Source organism: Sciurus vulgaris (genome assembly GCF_902686455.1).
Source record: "Sciurus vulgaris genome assembly, chromosome: 8".
Classification (NCBI taxonomy): Eukaryota; Metazoa; Chordata; class Mammalia; order Rodentia; family Sciuridae; genus Sciurus; species Sciurus vulgaris.
The window spans coordinates 14,926,698-14,947,637 of NC_136468.1; the positions used below are offsets into that span (position 1 = coordinate 14,926,698).

Consider the following 20,940-nt stretch of genomic DNA (forward strand, 5'->3'; position numbering starts at 1 on the left):
ATCCAATAAGGTTCATTAGATGAGATTTAATTCCTGGCTTCTCTCTGAATCCACCAATTCCCTGGTCTGTTCCCCAGCCAATGTAGTTGAAGAAGTGCTCCTAATGCAGCATGGCAATGGTGTTGATGCACAGCAGGGCTGCCTGCAGTATTGTTTACAGGGTAAAGACCATGGTAACCAGGAGCCTTTCTGAGGCCCAACTGATCCCTCTCCTGCCACCACAGTGGACATAGCAGATGTGACCCCGCAGCCACCTCCACTGTGACCTGTATTTCCTACTGGCAATAAATTAAGGGTTCCCTCAATTCCTTTATCAGATTTGAATATTTACTAGAGCAGTTTACAGAACTTAGGGAAACATTTATACTGGTTTCCTATAAAGGATATTACAAAGGGTAAAAGATGTTGTACAAGCCTGGTACGGTGGCACATGCCATAATTTCAGCTGTGCAGGAGGCCAAGGCCAAGAGGATTGCAGGTTCAAGGTCAGCCTGGACAACTTAGCAAGACCCTGTCTCAAAATCAAAAAAAGGATTGGGGGTATAACTTAGTGATAAGAGTATCCCTGGGTTCAATCCCCTGGACCACAACAAATAACAAAAAACAATAGTCTTCTTGTGCAAAGGCTGCTTTAAACTGCTTTAAAATTGACGACCAAAAAAAAAAAAAAAAAAAGGCAACCTTGAAGAAAAGATACATATAGCAAAAAATATAAATAGGCAATTCATATAAGTTTAAATCTAAATGAACAATAATATACATGAACATTGTTCAGATTCACACAGTTGTGAGAGAAATGAAAATTAAAGCAAGAGATTATTTTATCTTTCTAGCAAAAGTTAAAGGGTGCAGGGAGAAAACTCATTACACTGTGGGTAGAAGTGTGTTATTGGAAAGCACTTTGATAATCTCTCAAGACTCATAAGAACTGTGTCTCCCAAGCCAGTACTCCAACTATCAGGAATTTAGTCCATAGAAATAAAAGTACCAATATATAAGGACATCTATACAAGGATATTTGTTAAGTCATTGTTCATAATGACAAAAGAATAGACAATTAAAAAATAGAAATGCCCATTAATATGGAAATTATTATACAATTATTATGGTTTATCCTTATCCTTTAGTACACTGAAAGCCTCTTAAAAAGAGTGAACTAAAACAGTAGTTGTTCTTGAAGGTTTTTCTAAGAAGTATTACTGAATGGGAAAAAAAGTGTAGGAAATTATCATATTACCTATTTGGATTTTAGGAAATTCTTCATGTGTGACACTTATGGTATTCTTATATGTCCACAAATCTCTCTCACACCTAGAGATGCTGAATAAAAATACATGTATTTATATGTATAACTTAGCTTACTTGAAAATAAGAAAAAGCCTACCAAGGGTGAAAACAGAGAAAACTGAAAAACCAGAGAAGTATGTGACTGAAGTTTTACAGTATCACTGAAGTGTGAACCTCAGGCTAAATCCAGCCCACCACCTGTTCTTGGATAGCCTGTAAACTAAGAATGGACTTAATGTTTTTAAATGCTTGGAGGAAAAAAAAAAAATCAAAGGAAGAATAATATTTCATAACACATGAAATTCAAATTTCAGTGCCTACATATAGTATTGAAATGTAATGCTACTACTCTGTTTACATATCATCTGTGGCTGCTTTTGTGCTATATATATAGCCACAGTGTTGAAAAGGCATACACCACTGTGTGACCTTCAAAACTGGTTCTTTTTGAAAGAAATTTACTGGCCTTTAATAGTCTTCAATGAAGTCATTATGTCACTTTCTACATCAAAGGGGTGTGAGTGTCTATGTGAGGGGACACAAGACTGGGCCTGGGGTGGTTGTCATAAACAACAATAGTGGAACTCAGATTGTCACATAAATCTGAGCCTTTGAAGGGCATTGCCTTCAGTTAAAGGATGAAACCTTTTCACCAGCATATATAAATGAAACTAGTCTGTCTTTTTGATGATTCTATGTAAAGATGAATGTTTTCCCTGTGACTTCTTAACTTTGGACCTACTCTCATCCTAGCATGAGCTACACATTTATGCTACCTACATTCTGCAGGAACTTTCAAACCAAGAAATCAATATTTAACAACCCGTCCTGGAGTTGTAGTAACACTTAGGCACTGGGCAGAAGCAATACAAAGCCTCCCTTGACCCATCTAGATTTCACAGAATCACAGAGATAACACCCTCCTGAAGAGCTCAAGATCCCAAGTTATAAAACATACAAAGAAACAGTCCACTGTTGGTACATAAGAAGGCTTAAGAACAGCAGAGTTAGACTCCTAAGAAGGAACCAAATAGATAATGTAGGTATTCTTGAATTTTAATATTCAGGGGATAATTTCCTTTTTTGAGGTATCCTTGTTAGGTATGAATAAGCTTCTGAACCTTCCATCTTATAATTATGAAACACAGCGTATTGTGCTGCTGAGAGAACTTTAAATGTTTCAGCTAATCTATGAATTTAGGTTAACAACAATGGGTAAATCCACAGTAAAGACCTTTCTAGACAATTTCTCTTTTAACACTGTCTTTTGAAGACCATAAGTTTTTAATTTTTATTAAGCCAATTTATCGATAAACATTATGGATTATGCTTTTGATGTTAAATTTAAGAAAATTTTGCGAACTCCCAGGTGTCCTTTCACAGGCTTTGCTTGAAGGAATTACCCCAAAAAGGTTTATTTTAGAAAGGAAATTGAATATAGAATGAAGGAATGAAAAGTAAAAACTAAACATTAAACTATAAAATTTGTAGAAGAAAACATAGGACACCTGGGAGTTGAAAAAATTTTCTTAAATATGACACCAATCCATAACGAACATATTGATAAATTGAATTTAATAAAAATTAAAAACTTATGGTCTTCAAAAGACAGTGTTAAAAGAACAAAAAGACAAACAACTGATAATATTTCAGTGTTTATATATAATAAGGGGCATGTATCTAGATTATTGAAGACCTCTGAAAGCTAAAAAAAAAAAAAAAAAAAAGCAAACCATTTAAATAACAGACAAAACATATGAACACTTTACCAAAGAATTATATATGTGATAAACACATGAGAAGATGCTCAATATCGTTAGTCATTAGAGAAATGCACATTTAAGAAACGAGATAAAATTTCATATCTCTTAAAATGGTGAAAGAATGACCATGTTGAATATTGGTAGGAACTATAAGGAGGAACTAGACTTTCAGTATGCTGCAGGTGGGAATATATAATAGTAGACTATTTTGGAAAAGAACTTGGTGGTTTCATTTAATGCAGTTATTTTCAAAATTCCAAACAGTATTCTTTGCAGAAATACCCAGATCCATCCTAAAATTGATATAGGATCTCAAGGGACCCCAGATAACCAAATGTACAGTCTCCAGTGAGGTTCTGGGTTCAGTACTCAGTACCACCCCCCCCCCCAAAAAAAAAAAAAAACCAGTCTTGGAAAGAACAAAGTTGGAGGCCTTGCGCTTCCTGAGTTCAAAATTTTTACAAAATTACAGCGATCAAAACACTGCAATATTGGCAGATAACATACATACATACAGGCCAAAGGAATAGACAGCCCAGAAACAAATCCTCACATATATGGTTAAATGATCTTTGACAAGGGTACCAGGACAGTTCCATGGGGAAAAAGAGTGTTGGAAAACTGAATGTCTACATGCAGAATCCTCATGACATGGGAACCTTGCTTACAAAAGTTAATTTAAAATGGATTGAATACATGTGAGTGCTAAAACTGTAAGACTTTTAGAAGAAAATATCGGAGAAAAACTTCCTGATGTTGGATTTGGTAATGATTTTGGCTGTAGCACCAAAAGCACACGTAACACTATTTAAAATGGACAATTTGGACTGTGTCAAAATTTAGTATTAGAGATGCTGCTCAGTGATAAAACTCTTACCATATGCAAGCCCCTGGACTTAATCCCCAGTAACTTGAGTGTATCAGAGGTTTCAGGTAACAGTGAAAATGCAACCTGGAGTGGAAAAACACTTGCAAATCATGTGTCTGATAAGGGGTTAATATCTAGAATATATGTCAATAACAAAAAAAAGTTAAAAATGGCAGAGAACTTGAATGGACATTTCTTCAAAGTAGATTTACAAATGGCAAGAAGCACATGGAAAAGGTGTTCAACCTTGCCAATCATTAAAAACATTAGGATCATTAGGAAACTATAAATCAAAGCCATAATGAGATGCCAGTCCACACCCATTAGGATGGCTACTATCAAATTAACAAAATAACAAGGTTGGTAAGGATGTTGAGAAATGGGACCCCTTGTACATTGTTGGTGAAAATAGAAAATAGTACAACTGCTATGGAAGATGGTTATAGAAGTTCTTGAAAAATTTAAAAATAGAATTACCACATGATCCAGATCTACTTCAAGTTATATAACCAAAATAATTGAAAACAGTCTTGAAGAGATATTTGTACACCTATGTAATAGCAGCAGCAGCATTCACAGTAGCCACAAGATGAAAGCACCTCAAGTATCCATTGATGGATGAATATATAAACAAAATGTGTGATTTATGTACAATGAAATACTGTTTGACCTTAAAAAGGAAGGACATTCTGATGCATGCTTCTACTTGGATAAACCTTGAGAATATTTTGCTAAATGAAATGAGCAAGTCACAAAAACAAATAAATACTATATGAATCTACTCTAAACTGCATACTTAGAATATCCAGATTCATGGAGACAGAAAGTAGAATGGAGGTTACCAAAGACTGGAGGGAGGGACAATGGGAATTGTTACATGGTTGCAGAATTATCACTTTACAAATATGGAAAGAGTTCCGATGGCACTATAGTGTGAATGTACTTAACACTATTGAACTGAATGCTTCAAAAGTAGTTGAGATGACAGACTTTATATGTATATTTTATCACAATTAAAAGAAATAAAACAGTATGTTAGTTATATGAAAAGTTAAATATATCCAGCCATTTTACTTCTAGGTGTTTACCCAACAAAAAAGAAAGTGTATGCTCATACAGAGATTTTTTTACATAAGTGATTAGTTAACTTTATTTATAATAACCCCAAACTCCAGATGAACCATCAGCAGGCAAATGGTTAAATTGTGGTACAATCCATAAAATGGAATACTATTCGGTAGAAATGAAGTGATATATATAACATAGATGAATCTCAAGATGATTATACCAGTGAAAGAATCCAGACAAAATGAATACAAACTCTATAATTTCATTTATATAAAATTCTAGAAAATACAAGCTGTAACAAAAACAGATCAAGATTTACTCGGGCATAGGATTAGGACAGAAGGGAGACATTGCATAGGAGTACAAGAAAACTCAGAAAATGATGGATCTATTCATTATCTTGAATATAGTGATTGTTGCATGGATGTATACACAGTAAACTGCATAAAATCATGTACTGTTTACATCATTGTGATTTATCATATGTCAGTTATACCCCAGTGTCTTTTTTAAATTAAGAACCTTAAAGCTGATGATGCTATGTAAATATTATATAAAATAGATTTTAAGGGAAAAAGAATTAAGGGTGAGAAGAGTTATGCTTAAAATAATTTCAGAGTAAAATATCAAAATTCCGAAGCATTATATTTGAATGGTATGCTTATAGGATCACATGAAGCAGCATTTAAAGGAAAATTTATGGTGATAAAAAGCCTTATTTATTGCAAAATAAAATTTAAAACCAATGAAGGAACTGCCTTAGAGGTAAAAAGCAAAACAATGAAATATAAGACAAAATGACACTAGAGAAATAGCAAAAGAAAAGTTGAGTTTTTGAAAAGACTGATAAATCTGGCAAGAAAGAACAAGAATAAAGATTGAAATAATTGAAATGATCATAAAGATACCATAACTGTTATACGGTATAGGTTTTTAAAAATTGAGTACAATGAACAAAAAATTAGGAAAAACAAACAATTATTGAACATGAGTGTATTTCTGAGATGCATTAAAAAGGGAATTGAAAATTTGAATAGGCCTTGTAGGAAATGAAAAATCTCTTAGTTCTTGCAACTGGGGCCGTAGAAATTAAACTGACAAAAAACATTAACAAGAAAAAAGACAATTTTTACTTAATATTTTTATGTGTGTATACAAGGTCTTCATATAAAATAAATGTTAGCGCAGTAAGTGCATATCCTGATGATATACTGTGTCAAGAAAAAATGATACACTTCACAGAAGATCTACAAGCAATCAACAAACATATGGAAAAATGTTCAACATCTCTAGTAATAAGAGAAATGCAAATCAAAACCACCCTAAGATTCCATCTCACCCCAATTAGAATGGCGATTATCAAGAATACGAGCAACAACAGGTGTTGGCGAGGATGTGGGGAGAAAGGTACACTCATACACTGCTGGTGGGGCTGCAAATTAGTGCAGCCACTCTGGAAAGCAGTGTGGAGATTCCTTAGAAAACTTGGAATGGAACCACCATTTGACCCAGCTATCCCACTCCTTGGCCTATACCCAAAGGACTTAAAATCTGCATACTACAGAAATACAGCCACATCAATGTTCATAGCTGCTCAATTCACAATAGCCAGACTGTGGAACCAACCTAGATGCCCTTCAATTGATGAGTGGATAAAGAAACTGTGGTATATATATACAATGGAATATTACTCAGCCATAAAGAATGATAAAATTATGACATTTGCAGGCAAATGGATGAAATTGGAGAATATCATGCTAAGTGAGATAGGCCGATCTCAAAAAGCCAAAGGACGAATGATATCGCTGATAAGTGGAGGATGACACATAATGTGGGGGAGGGAAGGGTTAGAGTTAGGGTTAGGGAGGGGGGCAAGTATGGAGGAAGGAACTACTGTATAGAGGGTAAAGAGGGGTGGGAGGGGTGGGGGGAAGGGAAAAAATAACAGAATGAATCAAACAACATTGCTCTATGTAAATTTATGATTACACAAATGGTATGCCTTTACGCCATGTACAAACAGAGAAACAACATGTATCCCATTTGTTTACAATAAAAAAAAAAAAAAAAGAAAAAATGATAAATTGTAGAGCTATGAAAAGTCAAAGGGCGGGTTCTTTCCAGGGCTTGTAAGTGTGGAAAGATAAATATATAGTGTAAACTAATGGGAGATAAAAGTTATTTTAGTAATGTTTGTTTTCAGATTCCTCTCAGTGTTATATCTTTGGTTTTCCTCATGACCATAAAACTTTGGAGCCTTCCAGGAGCAGAAATTTGTTAACCTTCTCAGAAGCTGCCCCTTAAATTAGGTAAAGAAAACTCTGGCAAAACTTTTTTCAGTATCTGTTATTTCCCAGGTGTCTGTAATTAAAACAATTCTATACCAAAGTGACATTTTGGTGTGGCATATTCTGACCCTGTTCAACCTTTGATCACATAAAAAAGAATCTACATATTTATGCTTCATTTTGCAGGCAGATCTTACAAAACATTTAAGAAATATAGAATGCTAGTCATATACAAATTTTAGTGTTTAATAAGAAATAAAAATACATTTCCCAACTCAGTTTATGGAGCCTATGTATCTTGGTTCTAAAACCAGGCAAGATTATTTGGTGAAGAAAAAATAAAGGTTAGTCTCACTTGCAAACATATTTGCAAAAATCTTTAATAAAATATTGCCAGAGTCCAGCAGCATGTATCCTTTAGAAGAATAATTCTTCTAAATTAATTAAATAAAATTCTAAATTAATGGTTTTTAAAAATCTTTGAGGTTCACGTTAGCAGGTTAAAGGAAAATACTGCATGAGACATCTCTAGATAAAATAAGCAAAAAACATTTAACATCCTTTTGTAATTAGAAAAACTTTATAATAAAAGACCCTTTTTTCCTTTCTTTTAAAATTTTTTTATTTAAAAATATTTTTTTCATACATGTATGTAGAGTAATAATGTCTGTCTCAATCTACCATCCTTCCCATCCCCTTTGCCCCACCCCTCCCCTCACTGCCCTCTGCATAATCCAGTTTCTTCATTCTTTCCTACCTGCCCCCTACTATGGATCAGCATCTGCTTATCAGAGAAAACACTGGGACTTTGGTTTTTTGGGTTTGACTCATTTCACTTACCATGATATTCTGTAGTTCCATCCGTTTACCTGCAAAGACCATAATTTCATTCTTTAAGGCTGAGTAATATTCCATTCTGTATATGTACCACATTTTCTAAGAGAGTCTTATATTGATAAGGTTATGTCAAAAATGTCTAAAAAGCATTCTACTTAATGGTACAGTCTCATTAAAATCAGAAACAGGCAAGACAAATGCCTGTTACTGCAGTTTGTTTGTTCAACATAGAATTGGATTTTCTAGTCAGTGCAGATCAAATCAAAGATATTTTTAAAAAGATTATACAGAAACAAAATTCATTTTTTGTGTCTATGTACAAAGTATATTAACATTATTGAAAAAGAAAGCAGCACTTAATGTGCATGTGTGTGTGTATACTTTTTTTTTTTTTTTTTTTTTTGGTACTAGGGATTGAATCCAGGATCACTCAACCACTAAGCCACATCCCCAGACCCCCTTTTTTTATATTTTATTAGAGACAGGGTCTCACTGAGTTGCTTAGCGCTTTGCTGAGACTGACTTTGAACTCATGATCCTCCTGCCTCAGCCTACCCAGCCACTGAGATTACAGGCATGCACCACCACACCCAGCAATGTGTATAATCTTCAAAAGGGTATCATAGACAATTTTAACAGATAAAATAATATGTTCAAACCTTTGTGAAGGAAATTTGTACAATTTTATTGAAATATATTTTAAAAGAATTAAAGAAAAATTTATTTCTGATTATTTCCCTATTTATATTTTCTTCCCATGTTAATCTGTAAATTCTGTGCAGATGAATTAAAAATTCCAGATGGTTTTGTCCCATCTTTCCTGCCCCATCTGACAAGCCAATTCTAATATTTATATGGAGGAGCAAAAGACTACCTCTAGAAACCTTTTCAAGGGATGACCTATTTTAGTGAGAAGTATTTGCTTCAAGTTCAGTTTCTTTGATCTTACTTTTTATCCTGTTAAAGTTCAAATACAGTTAAAACTTCCTTGTTAAATGTTGTAGTGATTATTTTACAGTGGTGGTTTTGAAGTTGTATTCTGTTTAGAATTTGTGACAAATGTCAGAAGTATTTAATTTTTAAGAAATAATTCACAGAGTTTATGAATTTTTATTCATCTTATTAATGTTTATTCATTTTTTCTGATAATGAAAACATATAAACATGGTGTCTCAGTACAGATCCTGAACTAAGTTTAAAAGAAAAACAGTGGTTAGAAGGAATAAATGTTGGGTTATCTTCAAATTGTGTATAAAAGCCTGTCAATTGTGGTTGTTTTGGGTCGAGGACACTGGGGCAAGAGAAACAGACTAACTTTTTACTTTATGCTTATTACCTTTCTTTCACATAATGCAAAACTGTTCTTTATGGTTGTTTAGGGTAATGCACAAATAAAAATACACTGTGTATGGGACTGGGGATGTGGCTCGGGTAGAGCACTCGCCTAGCATGTGTGAGGCACTGTTTGATTCTTAGCACCACATATAAATAAATAAAAATAAAGGTCCATCAACAACTAAAAAATATTTTTAAAAAATACACTGTATATCTTTGTATATTAACTATATATACTAATACTAAATATCTATGTACAACTATATAGCAATATCTGATTTATTTATTTCTTGATGAATAATTGGGTAATGCTGCACATATATTTAAATACATGTCCTGAAACACAGAATATATTTTTATAAATTAAATACCTAGAAATAATTATTGGGTCATAGTATATGTACACTTAGAACTTTGTAATACCTTCAAATCAGAAAAGTGGGGTGCTTTTGTTTTTGATACTAGGAATTGAACCCAACACTTTACCACTGAACCACATCCCTCTTTTTTTTTTTTTTTTTTAATTATTATTTATTATTTTGAGACAGCAGCTCACTAAGTTGCTTAGGGCCTTGCTGATTTGCTGAGCCTGATCTCGAACTTGTAATCCTCCTGTCTCAGCCTCCCAAATTGCTGGGATGACAGGCATGAGCCAGAAAAATTTCTGATTCTCAACAGGAAAAGGTATGAGTTCTGTAAGAAACTGTGTCACAATAAGAGAAAGAGAAATGAATCGAACAAGAATAAAAGTGAATGCTATAAAAAGTGTTAGATTTGCCCAGTTACCCAAAACAGTGACTTGTCATCAACCTGCCTTCTTGAGATCATAATTCAAAAGACAGAATTTCCTTTTTAAAAAAAAAAAAAAAATACATTGAGATACTTCAAATGACATGCATTTCCCATTTAACAATGGTTTTTGTGTCATCAAACATAAGAGGTATACAACCATCACCACAATTTTGAGAACATTTTTATTGCCCAAAAGAGAAACCCAGTACTCATTAACAGTCACTTCCAATTTCTCCCAGCCCTTTCAGCCCTAGGCAACCACTTATCTACTTTCTTTCTATCTTGTTTTGTTTTGTTTCAAGATGGACACAATACCTTTATTTTATTTGTTTATTTATATGCGGTGCTGAGGATTGAACTCAGTGCCTCACACATGGTAGGCAAGCTCTACCACTCAGCCCCAGCCCCAGCCCCCACTCATCTACTTTCTATCTCTGTAGATTTGTGTGCTTACTCTTGGTGTTTCAGGTAAATGAAATCACGAGGTATAAGGTATGTGGCTGCTTTAACTTAGCAGGTTGCCAATGTCCATCCATGTCATACCATGTGTCAGTCCTTCCAGTCTTTTCTTTCTCTGCTCACCTTTCCCTCTCCTCTCCTTATTTATTGGTTTATTTCTATGTTGATTTTTGAGGTATGATTTTGAACCTTTGGACTGAAGGGATCCTCCTGCCTTAGCCTCCTGAGTAACTGGGATTACAAGTGGATCCCTCCATGCCACCTCCTTCGTTTCCTCTTTATAGCAAAATAATATCCCCTTCTATTAGATATATATACAACATTTTATATATACATTTATCATTGATGCACATTTGTGGTGTTTTTCTACTTTTTGACTGTTAAAAATAATTCTGCTATGAACATTCATGTACAGGTTGTTATGTGGATATATATTTTCATCATTCTTGGGTATATGCCTGCAGCAAACTTTTGAGGAACTGCCAGCATGTTTTCCTAAATAGCTGTACCATTATACTTTCTCACCAGCATGAGGGTTCAGTTTTTTCCACATTTTTGCAACACTTATTTAATATTTGTCTTTTGATTAAAACTATCTAGCAAGTATGGAGTAGTATGTCATTGTGGTTCTTGTTTGCAGTTTCCCTGATAGCTGATGATGTCAAGTATCTTCATATGATTATCTGCTTTTATATAACATTTTGGAGAACATATTTGCTTTTATAAATTGTCTTAAATGTCATGCATAAACACAATGCCAGAGGTCTGAAACAAGGGGGAAAAAAACTATGTTTTTTGGACAGTGCTCTAATAATAGACATTGTAGAGAAAAGAGAAAGTAGCCAGGATTATTGCATCTAGAGATGGGGAAAGGTACATGTTCTGTAAGGGCCTGTGTCAAAATAGGAGAAAGAAAAGGTGAAGAGAACAGAAACAAAACTCAATGTTTCAGGGACCAATAAGGAGATATTAAACATATGTAAGCCTAAAATTAGTACAAATAAGGTAGATTTAGTGAAAGCATTGTAATGTCAAGAAATGTTAAAGTACATATGTAGAAGCTTAATAAAAAAAGGTTAAAAATTTTTTAAAAAGGTTGTCCTTCTGAAAGTAAAACACCAACTATTAAAGAATGGGAAGGCTATGGGTAAGAAAGAGGGAAATTGGATTGAATCAGTGCATGCTATGTGCATGGATGGAAATATCACACGGAATCCCATTGATCTATACAGTTTTTTTTTTAATTGAATCTTTTTTTTTTTTTTAATGCGAGTAGCCCTCAAAAGTAGTCTTTTACATAGCTAAGCAGAAACCATGCTTATAAATGTCTAGAGTTTTGTGAAGAAAATTATGTATTTGAAATTTTGGGAGCTTTAATTTAGTATGTAGAAAAGATCATTCGTAAGTTTTTTTTATCTTTTTATTTAGAAAGTTTTAAATACATATATGGAAAAGCATTAAAGACAGTATATTAAACACCTGTTGTTACCCTCAGTGAACAAATACTAATATTTTGTTATATTTGCTTTATATTATACACACATACAAATCAGCACCACTATCCCGCCACTGTATATACACATACTTTTCTTTGCAGTACTGGGGATTGTATCCATAGCCTCATGCATACTAAGCAAGTGCTCTACCACTGAGCTATCTTTAGATTCCTCTTCCCAATTACATTCCCTGCTGAACAACTCCCATCCCTTACTGTTGCCTCAAAAGCAACCCTATAATAAATGTTAGGTACATTCAATTATAGTTTATATTTTATTACATATATATCTGTATTTTAATTTGTGAACTGATAAGATACAGTATGTTCAGCATATTGTCCTTTATATTCAGATTTTTAATTTTAAGATATTTGTTGATAAAAATAAATTAATTCAGTTAACTAGAGTCACATATTCCAATCTTTGAGTATACCACAGCTTATTATCCATTCCTTCACTGGAATTCATCTAGGTTATATTCAGTTTTTGTTGTTATGACAGACAGTGCTAAAATATGAATATCTTTGTACATAATTCTTTGTATACATGTAGCAGGGTATTTCTTTTTTTCTTTTTCTTTCTTTCTTTTTTTTTTTTTTTTGTTCTTGTTGTTCTTTTTTTGTTTTGTTTTGTTTACCAGGGTTTGAATCCAGAGTTGCTTAATCACTGAGCCACATACCCAGCCTTGTTTTTTTGTTTTGCTTTTGTTGTTGTTGTTGTCGTTGTTGTTCTGAGATAGGGTCTCTTTAAATTGTGTAGGACCTCACTGAGTTGCTGAGACTGGGTTTGAACTTGAGATTTTCCTGCCTCAGCCTCCCTAGCCACTGGGATTATAGGCATGCCCCACCATGCCTGGCTCTAATGGTATTTCCCTGTTACAAACCTGAGGGCGAAATTCCTGGAGCATGGAATATGCTACATTTGGTTCAACAGTAGTAAAAGAATTGGAGTGTGAAAATGTATCTAAAACTACTATATTAATTGTAGGAAGGTTATTTAGCTCTCTGAGATCACCTTACCTTGTTTAGTTTACTCAATGACTAGAGTACTGCCTAGTGCTTAATATATGTTCTATAACTAGTCTCAAAAGAGTCTTTGGATTTACCATACTTCAGCATTTGTAAATACCTATTGCTAGTAATTCTGATTGTTTCTAAGATAAATGAAAGACAAAGGGAAGAAATAGGGCAAGATTGAATGGCTTAAAATCATGCCCTATTTGTACTATAATTAAGCAAGGAGTGTTTGTAGAATGCAAGAGAGTAAGGAAAAACGTGTTCTTTTTTTAACCATTTGGTGGGGGACCTAATATTAGAAACCTTCATCTCTTCACCAGTACAAATAAGTAGTTTTTGTGGAATAGATTGAGAGTAAAGGACATCATTAGATGAGAATGAATGCTGTAACCCTAGGGAATATTCTGCCTCTTTATGTCTAGCCACAACCAAGCAGAAACCCAAGATCTACAAGTGATAATGAAGGCAATCAGCTTCTTTGCAGACTGGAAGAATATTACCTTTTACATAGTGATTTACATTTTGTAAAAGCACTCCAACATATTCTCATTTCATCCTCATAGCAGCTTTTGTGAGGTACTTCACGAAGGAATATTAGCTCATGTTAGCATTTAAATCAGTGTTTAATTTTAATAAAATAATATGGAATCCAGAACATTCTTGATTCCTCTAAATTCTATTCTTAATTTTTGCCAGTAATAAAAGGGGTTCTCTGTCCGTTGCAAGATAAGTTTTCCCCCTTCAAGTACTAATATGGTAACTGATTTTGATTTGATTGGGATGACAGTTCGGCAGTAAAAGGTATCGCTTATTTAAGTCCTGTGATCACTGTTGTTTTGCAACTTACATTCAACTTGAACTAGGAGGCATAAGCATACTTAATTCTGAAATTGCTTTGCCAAATTACGAAGTTTTTGTAGTATAGGCAGCTTCTTCAGTAAGACCATGTAATAAACATATAATTTTCCTTAACCAGTATTGTGATAACAGTCTTGAAAAAAACTTGATATCAAGATAAATTATAAAATCAGGAAGCTATATATTTAAATATTTGAGGTACATTACAGGAGTACATGAGGGATATCACCAAAGAGATTGAAGGGTAGATAGTCCAAGGCCACCAATGACCTTTTATGCCATCATATGGAATTTGAATTTTGTTATGTATGTAATAAAATTTTAAGGAGATAAATGAAATATAAAATTATATTTTAGAATGGGCTCAGCGCTAAAGTCAGTAGACTCCTCAGCAGTGCATACACGGACATGAGTTTGCACGAACTCTCTGAAATTCTGTTTCATCCAATTCTTTGAAACATACACACAAAACTTAAGAATACCTTCTTTACAAAGATGTCTGTGATAACAGAATAGACTAGATTGGGGCCTAAAACTGAAGATAGGGTCACCAATCAAGACATTTTTGCATTAGTATAGAGAAAGCATGAGTAGCAGAAGGAAAGCGTGAGCTTTTTCCCTTCTGTTCATTAACACCAAAATTAGGTTTACTCTAAGATCTCGCAAATAAATTTTAGGAAAAAAGAAAGACCTTCTTGGGCGAGCGTTCAGCTAATAGAGTATTTTGACTGATTCAGTATCCTGTATTCTGGTCTCATCTCTGTGCGAACTTGCTGTGTGAGACTGAAGTCATGACTCTTTCCCCTTTGGGACCTTGAATCTCTCATAGTCCAGGATTCCTTGGGTAGTCTAACTTGTAGTTTCTTCAAGGTAAAGAAGAAACAGGCATGGGAGCTGTGAGTGGGCTAAATATTTTTGTATTTGGAAACTTAATGAGTCTTTCCAAATACAATGAAAGGGTTTCCACCCCACCCTCAGATGGCAACACCGAATTCAAAACTAACAGCACGTAATAACCAGAAGTCTCGTCCAAGAATTGTCATCAGGTTTTTGTAAATCAAATAGCAGATAAACAGTTCTGTAACCATCTCTGTGAGCTCATTTGCATAGTTTCATGTAACAGTAGTGAAACTATTTAACAGACTGTTCAGGAAAGGTAAGATGAAAACAAAGTCAATAGAAATTTTTCCATGGGGAAATCTTTTAGAGAAAGTGACTAAGACCTGTGTTCAAGAAAATGTGATTGCAGAAAAGTTAAATTTTAAAATGAAAAGAGGAAAATCTAGATAGAGTTACAGTTGAGTAAGAGGTGCAGAAGGAAACCCCATCTGCTGGAGCCTGCACTCTAGAGTGGGCTCGGATGGCAAATGGTAACACCAATCACTGCAGGATCAACAGTATCTTTTCACATTTCTCCATCAAAATAATTGTCGCCTACCCAAACGTTAACGGCCCTGTGGTGTAAGTGGCACAACAAAGCGTAAACCAAGTCAGAAAACACAGACCACATCATCATTCCTGCATCCTTGTTCTCACTCTTCTGCCTGTTCAGTTTTATCTCCTAAAACTGAAGATAGGGTCATCAGTCGAAAAGTTTTTGCATTAGTATAGTGAAAAGATAAGTAGCAGAGGGAGAGAGTTTTTCCCTTCTGTTTATTATTTCTGGAAGGTACACCATTTTTGTTATCTGCAGTAGTTCTATATACTTGTTACAAACACTGAGTTAATGGATATTGAACCATCATTCCTCAGGGAAATACAGAATTGTTTTTATAGAAATGAGCTAGAGATTGCCTCTGTATATTGGCCTTTAAGGTTATTTCCTCACAGAAGACTGGAACCTTAGCTCAAAACTGTGCTTGCACCAAACTGCTCATATCTGATTGTTTTAAGCATAATCTTGATGAGCAGATTTGTAGTCATTGAGAACCTTCCTGCTTTGCAAACCCCACAAAACTTTACACCTTTACACCTGACATCTGCTAACCTTGGATAAACTCAGTCTCAACTACAAAAACCCCAAGCTGTTGCTATTCTTTGGATATCTTTGATCCTGTAGACTTCCTGCCAGGCTGTTAGGCTGCCCTCTGTCTTGCACCCTCTCCCTAGGGAGTTCCCTTGCTTCTCCTCCTCTCCACCTTAACCTGTGGGCTATCTCATACTGTTAGGTTTCAGTAGGGGAAGTTCCTATCAGTCCTATCAGCATCATTCAAATAAAGGTCATACGTGCACATAGTCATATCTTTCTCCTTAATAGCACCCCAGATCCCTTGAACTTGATAAAAACACAGATTCTTGAGACTCCATGATCACATTTTCTTTAGTTCTGTCACTACAAAACCTTGTATTATATGTGTTTCTGATTACAGACACCTTATTCAATGGACATTATTGGTTCATTATATTGAACTCATGACTGACATCACTAACTCATACCTGAAGGAATTTTCCCTAGCACTGTAACCTTTCTCTCCTAGGCATATTACAGCCTTACACTTAGGAGCTCTAAACAACTTCAGCACTATGAAGCCATTTTTTATTAAAGACACAAAAGTACAAAAAACATGACAGTAAATACACCATACATAGGACACTGGTTTATAGCTTGAAAATTGAAACAAGGCAAAGCATCACCTTGTTCCATGTTAGTATGAAGATATGTGCATAAATGGCACAGATTTTTCACTGTTCTCATGTATGCAAAAACAATACAAGTATTGATTTTGGAATTACAAATTTTAGCAAGTAGACAAATTCACAAATAAGGACTCCATAAATAGTGAGATTATTGTACTAATCCAGTCACCACTTAAATGGGTCTCATGATTAGCTCACTCCCTCATGACAAGCTTTTCCCTTGCTAGATAGTTTTAATGGTTATATTGAGCTCAAATCTGTCTCCTGTTATTTCCAATCTTCGCTTCTAATTAGACTTTCTGGATTGTTCCTTCTTTAATATATTGCTTAAATTCAATTGTCTTATGTTCATCTTTGTTCCATTTTTCACCCCCTCACATAAAATTCCCCATTTCTTTGAAAACATTTGGGTTGCTAAGTATTTTAAAGTGATTTAAATGAACGGGATGATTAGTTTTTATTGTAAATAACTGACACATCACCTTCTTCTTATACCACCCCCCAGCAAAAACTGCACCCCCTGTATTCTCACTGCCTCTCTTTAAGTCTACACTAAATTTGCCTGGGAACGTGAACATGGGAAAGAGCTAAAGAATAACTGTGTCTTTCCTTTTCCTTGTCCTTCTCCACTCCCAGTGTCATCTGTACTTCGCCCTATGTCAGCTTTATTCAAGCTTTATTCAGATTTTCTCAATGTGGTAGGAAGATGGCCACCCTGAAGGCTCCAGATTTCTATCCTGTGGGTCCACTGTAACTGCAGTAGAAATAAGAACTTCTCTCAACCTATGTCCATGTATTGGTTTAGGAAGTAACTCTGGCACTTGTTGAGGTCATATATCTAGCTCTGGGCTAGTTGCTATTACTAAGGATATGGGAAGCTCGTTGGCCAGCTTTTGTCCTCTGTAGCTAGAAAAGTAGTGCCTCTTGATTGACGTAGCCTCTCTAATGCCATGTGGATTTCTAGAGAAGGGCAGGTTCCCAGAGGAAATGGGACAACTAAGCAACAAATATCAATTATACACATTAAGACAAGTATTTTCTTCCTATTGTGTTTTGGGACAATAAGATGTCTCTTAAGGACTATTATTGTGATTGAAGGATTACATAGTTTTTAACTTTGAACAGTGTTGGATCAAAATTGATTTTGTTTTAAATGCTGACATCTATTATTTCAAAATGGTATGTACATTGTATTGGTGGATATATTATAATGGGTACTATTATATTTTCTGTTCCTTTTTACATGTATAAAATATTTCATAACTTTAGTAAGAGACCAAAAATTAATTATTGTGATTTGGGTCAGTAAGATGAATAATAATGGATATTTTGGTTATAATTTCCCTCTAATATTAAGTGAGCTATAGAAATGGTATTGTATTTAACCTGGTAATCCATGACATTTTAAAGGTGTTATGAAGATAAATTACTGAGGGGTTTTTTGTTGTTGTTGGGTTTTGGGTCCCCCCCCCAATGATGTGAAACAAAATTTTCCTTCTTACATGTATTTATCCTGTAGGTACCTGCCAGGTGTGGAGTTACAGTCCGAGACAGTCTAAAGAAAGCACTGATGATGAGAGGTCTTATCCCAGAGTGCTGTGCTGTTTACAGAATTCAAGATGGGTATGGTTTGTATGTGTTGTGAAATTTTGTTTACAAAGCAAATCAGACATTAAAGTTTGGGGTTTTCTATAGGATCTGTACCCAAACTAGGGGATTGAAAAGCAACTTTAGAAAAAAAAATTTAATTATTACTGAGTTAGTTAATTTTATGCAACTATAGTGTTGGTAACTCTTATCAAGACTTTATTGGAGTTTGAGATTTTCTGAATTTTTGAACCATAGAATGTGATTTACATGGATAAATGGTTATCCGCTCCCTCATTTTTTTAAAAAAATTTTTGTAGTTGTAGATGGACAGAATGCCTTTATTTATTTTTATGTGGTGCTAAGGATCGAGCCCAGTGGCTGGAACTGTGGCTCAGTGGTAGAGCACTTGCCTAGCATGTGTGACGTACTAGGCATGTGTGACGTAGCAGGTTCGATTCTCAGCACCACATAGAAATAAATAAAAATAAAGGCTTTAAAAAAAAGAAAAAAAGGATGGAGTCCAGTGCCTCACACATCCTAGCAAGCACTCTGCCACAAAGCCACAGCCCCAGCCCTACTCCCTCATTTTTAATACGAACTCTTACTTTCACAAAAAGTTTAGCAAAATTAACATTTTATGTTGAACTTTTTCTTTCAGAAAGTATGTAACATTGTTCCAAGACTCCCAGATTTTGTATCCAAATTTTGAATGGTGTCTTGGAGGGCATATAGTACTCTTTTTCTATGAATAGATTAAGTCCACACCTATGATTTTTTTTTTCTTTTTTTTTTTTTTTTTTTGAGGAGGTAGACAGGAACAATCAATTTTTTTGCTGACGTAGGTCTTTTCTGGAGCCAACTTGAAGAATAGAATACATCTCTTTACCATGCTGTTTGTACAAAAGTGATACATTTATTTGAGACAAACTTAAAAATTTATTGCTATTTAAATTTTTGATGATTGAAGACCAAGAAGCCAAGCCTTCCTGTTACTAACCCCTCAATAACCAATCTTCATATCTTCACCATTAGGCATGTGAGGTATTCTTAGGTACAGTAACCAAGAAGACTTATGTCTACATTTTTCAGAGAGAAGAAACCAATTGGCTGGGACACTGATATTTCCTGGCTTACAGGGGAGGAGTTGCACGTAGAAGTGTTGGAGAATGTTCCACTTACAACACACAACTTTGTATGTACCTTTACATTTTTGAAATGCCAAAAATGTTCAAGTTCTTATCAATGTATTTTTATTGAAGAATATGAAAATGGCTGACTCATTTTGTGTTGACATTTTACCTAAGTTGAAAAATTGTTCTGTTCTTATATTTGTGTTTAACACAGGTTTATTTTCATCATGCTTTCTTTTTAACTTAAAAAGAACTACATGCGTGTTATTAAGAGAAAAAAATTGGAGTGGTGCAAAAGTATATCAAGTAAAAAAGTGAAAATCCCCCTTCTACAGGTCAACCTTTGTGTGAACTAAATGGATAACTGTATAGTCTTCCAAACTCTTTCTGAATACACAAACATATGGCTGTAGCTGTAAACCCAGTTTTCTCCTTTTCCGGTTTTTTTCTTCCCTTCATTTCTTTCCTTATCTTTCCCTTTCTTAAATCAAAAGTGGAATCATGCTGTGATTTTCCTCATCTTTTTTTTTTTATTTGCAGAGTATTATGGACTAAAGTATGCTGTCACACTCAGCTTTATTCCTGTAATGATCATATAATAGTTCATAAGAATAGGAATTTGGTATATTTAACCATTCTTTCATTAATAGATATTTATTTAAGTTTTTGTATTTTTTAAAAAATCTTTTATACCTCTACTTCATGTACAGAGAAACAAGATATATCCCATTTGTTTACAATAAAAATGAATTTTAAAAAATCTTTTATGTACAGAGCTCAACAGAATCTGCATACACATTTGTGTAAATGTTTCTGAAGAATACAATGATGAAAGTAGAAGGTGAAATAGCTGGATATTGAACTCTCCCTCAGTCTTTTCCCTGTTTTTTGCATTTGCTAGAACTTCACGTAAGCTAAGTGTCACCAGGGTGTGGCCTTCCACTAATTTACTGTACATGCACAGTTACGCTCAAATTCTAGACAAAGCATAAACTGTGACCCAGAAGAGATAGATCTTCCTGTGCCCACCTTTATTGACAAAGGTATCCTTGCAGATATATACATATGTTGCTTAAAATTTGTGCTCAAATGCATATTCACATATTTTCCTCCCCCTCAGATATTTTGCTTTCCACCTACATCCCTCTCTCTCCCTTTTCTTCTCTCTAATGTTTCTCCTTTATGTGCACAACCAACCAGTTACACATAGTTTTAAAATATAACTTAATAGGGAAGAGAAGGGGGATAGGCATAGGAAAGACAGCTGAATGAATCAAACATAACTTTTCTGTGTTCATACATGAATACATGACCGGTGAAACTCCACATCATGTACAACCACAGGAATGGGAAGTTATACTCCATGTATGTATATGTCAAAATACTCTATTGTGATGTATATCTAAGAACAAATTAAAATATATCACATGTATAGTTTAATGAGAGGAAGAAAAGCAGTCGAGTAATTTAATGAAGGAAGAGGAAATTGAGGGCTTCATGAAATTGAGTAAATTAT

The 20,940-nt window shown here is 34.4% G+C and overlaps 1 protein-coding gene across 5 annotated transcripts in view; it reads left to right on the forward strand.

Moving 5' to 3' along the window:
- The window catches only part of BRAF (B-Raf proto-oncogene, serine/threonine kinase), a 181,606-nt gene that overhangs the window by 94,586 nt on the left and 66,080 nt on the right, over positions 1-20,940 (forward strand). For all 5 annotated transcript variants that reach the window (XM_079150111.1, XM_079150110.1, XM_079150108.1 and 2 more), the window contains exons 4-5: positions 18,224-18,327; positions 19,384-19,486. In XM_079150111.1, the coding sequence (XP_079006237.1) occupies positions 18,224-18,327; positions 19,384-19,486 (207 nt within the window). The remainder of the gene's footprint in view (positions 1-18,223; positions 18,328-19,383; positions 19,487-20,940) is intronic.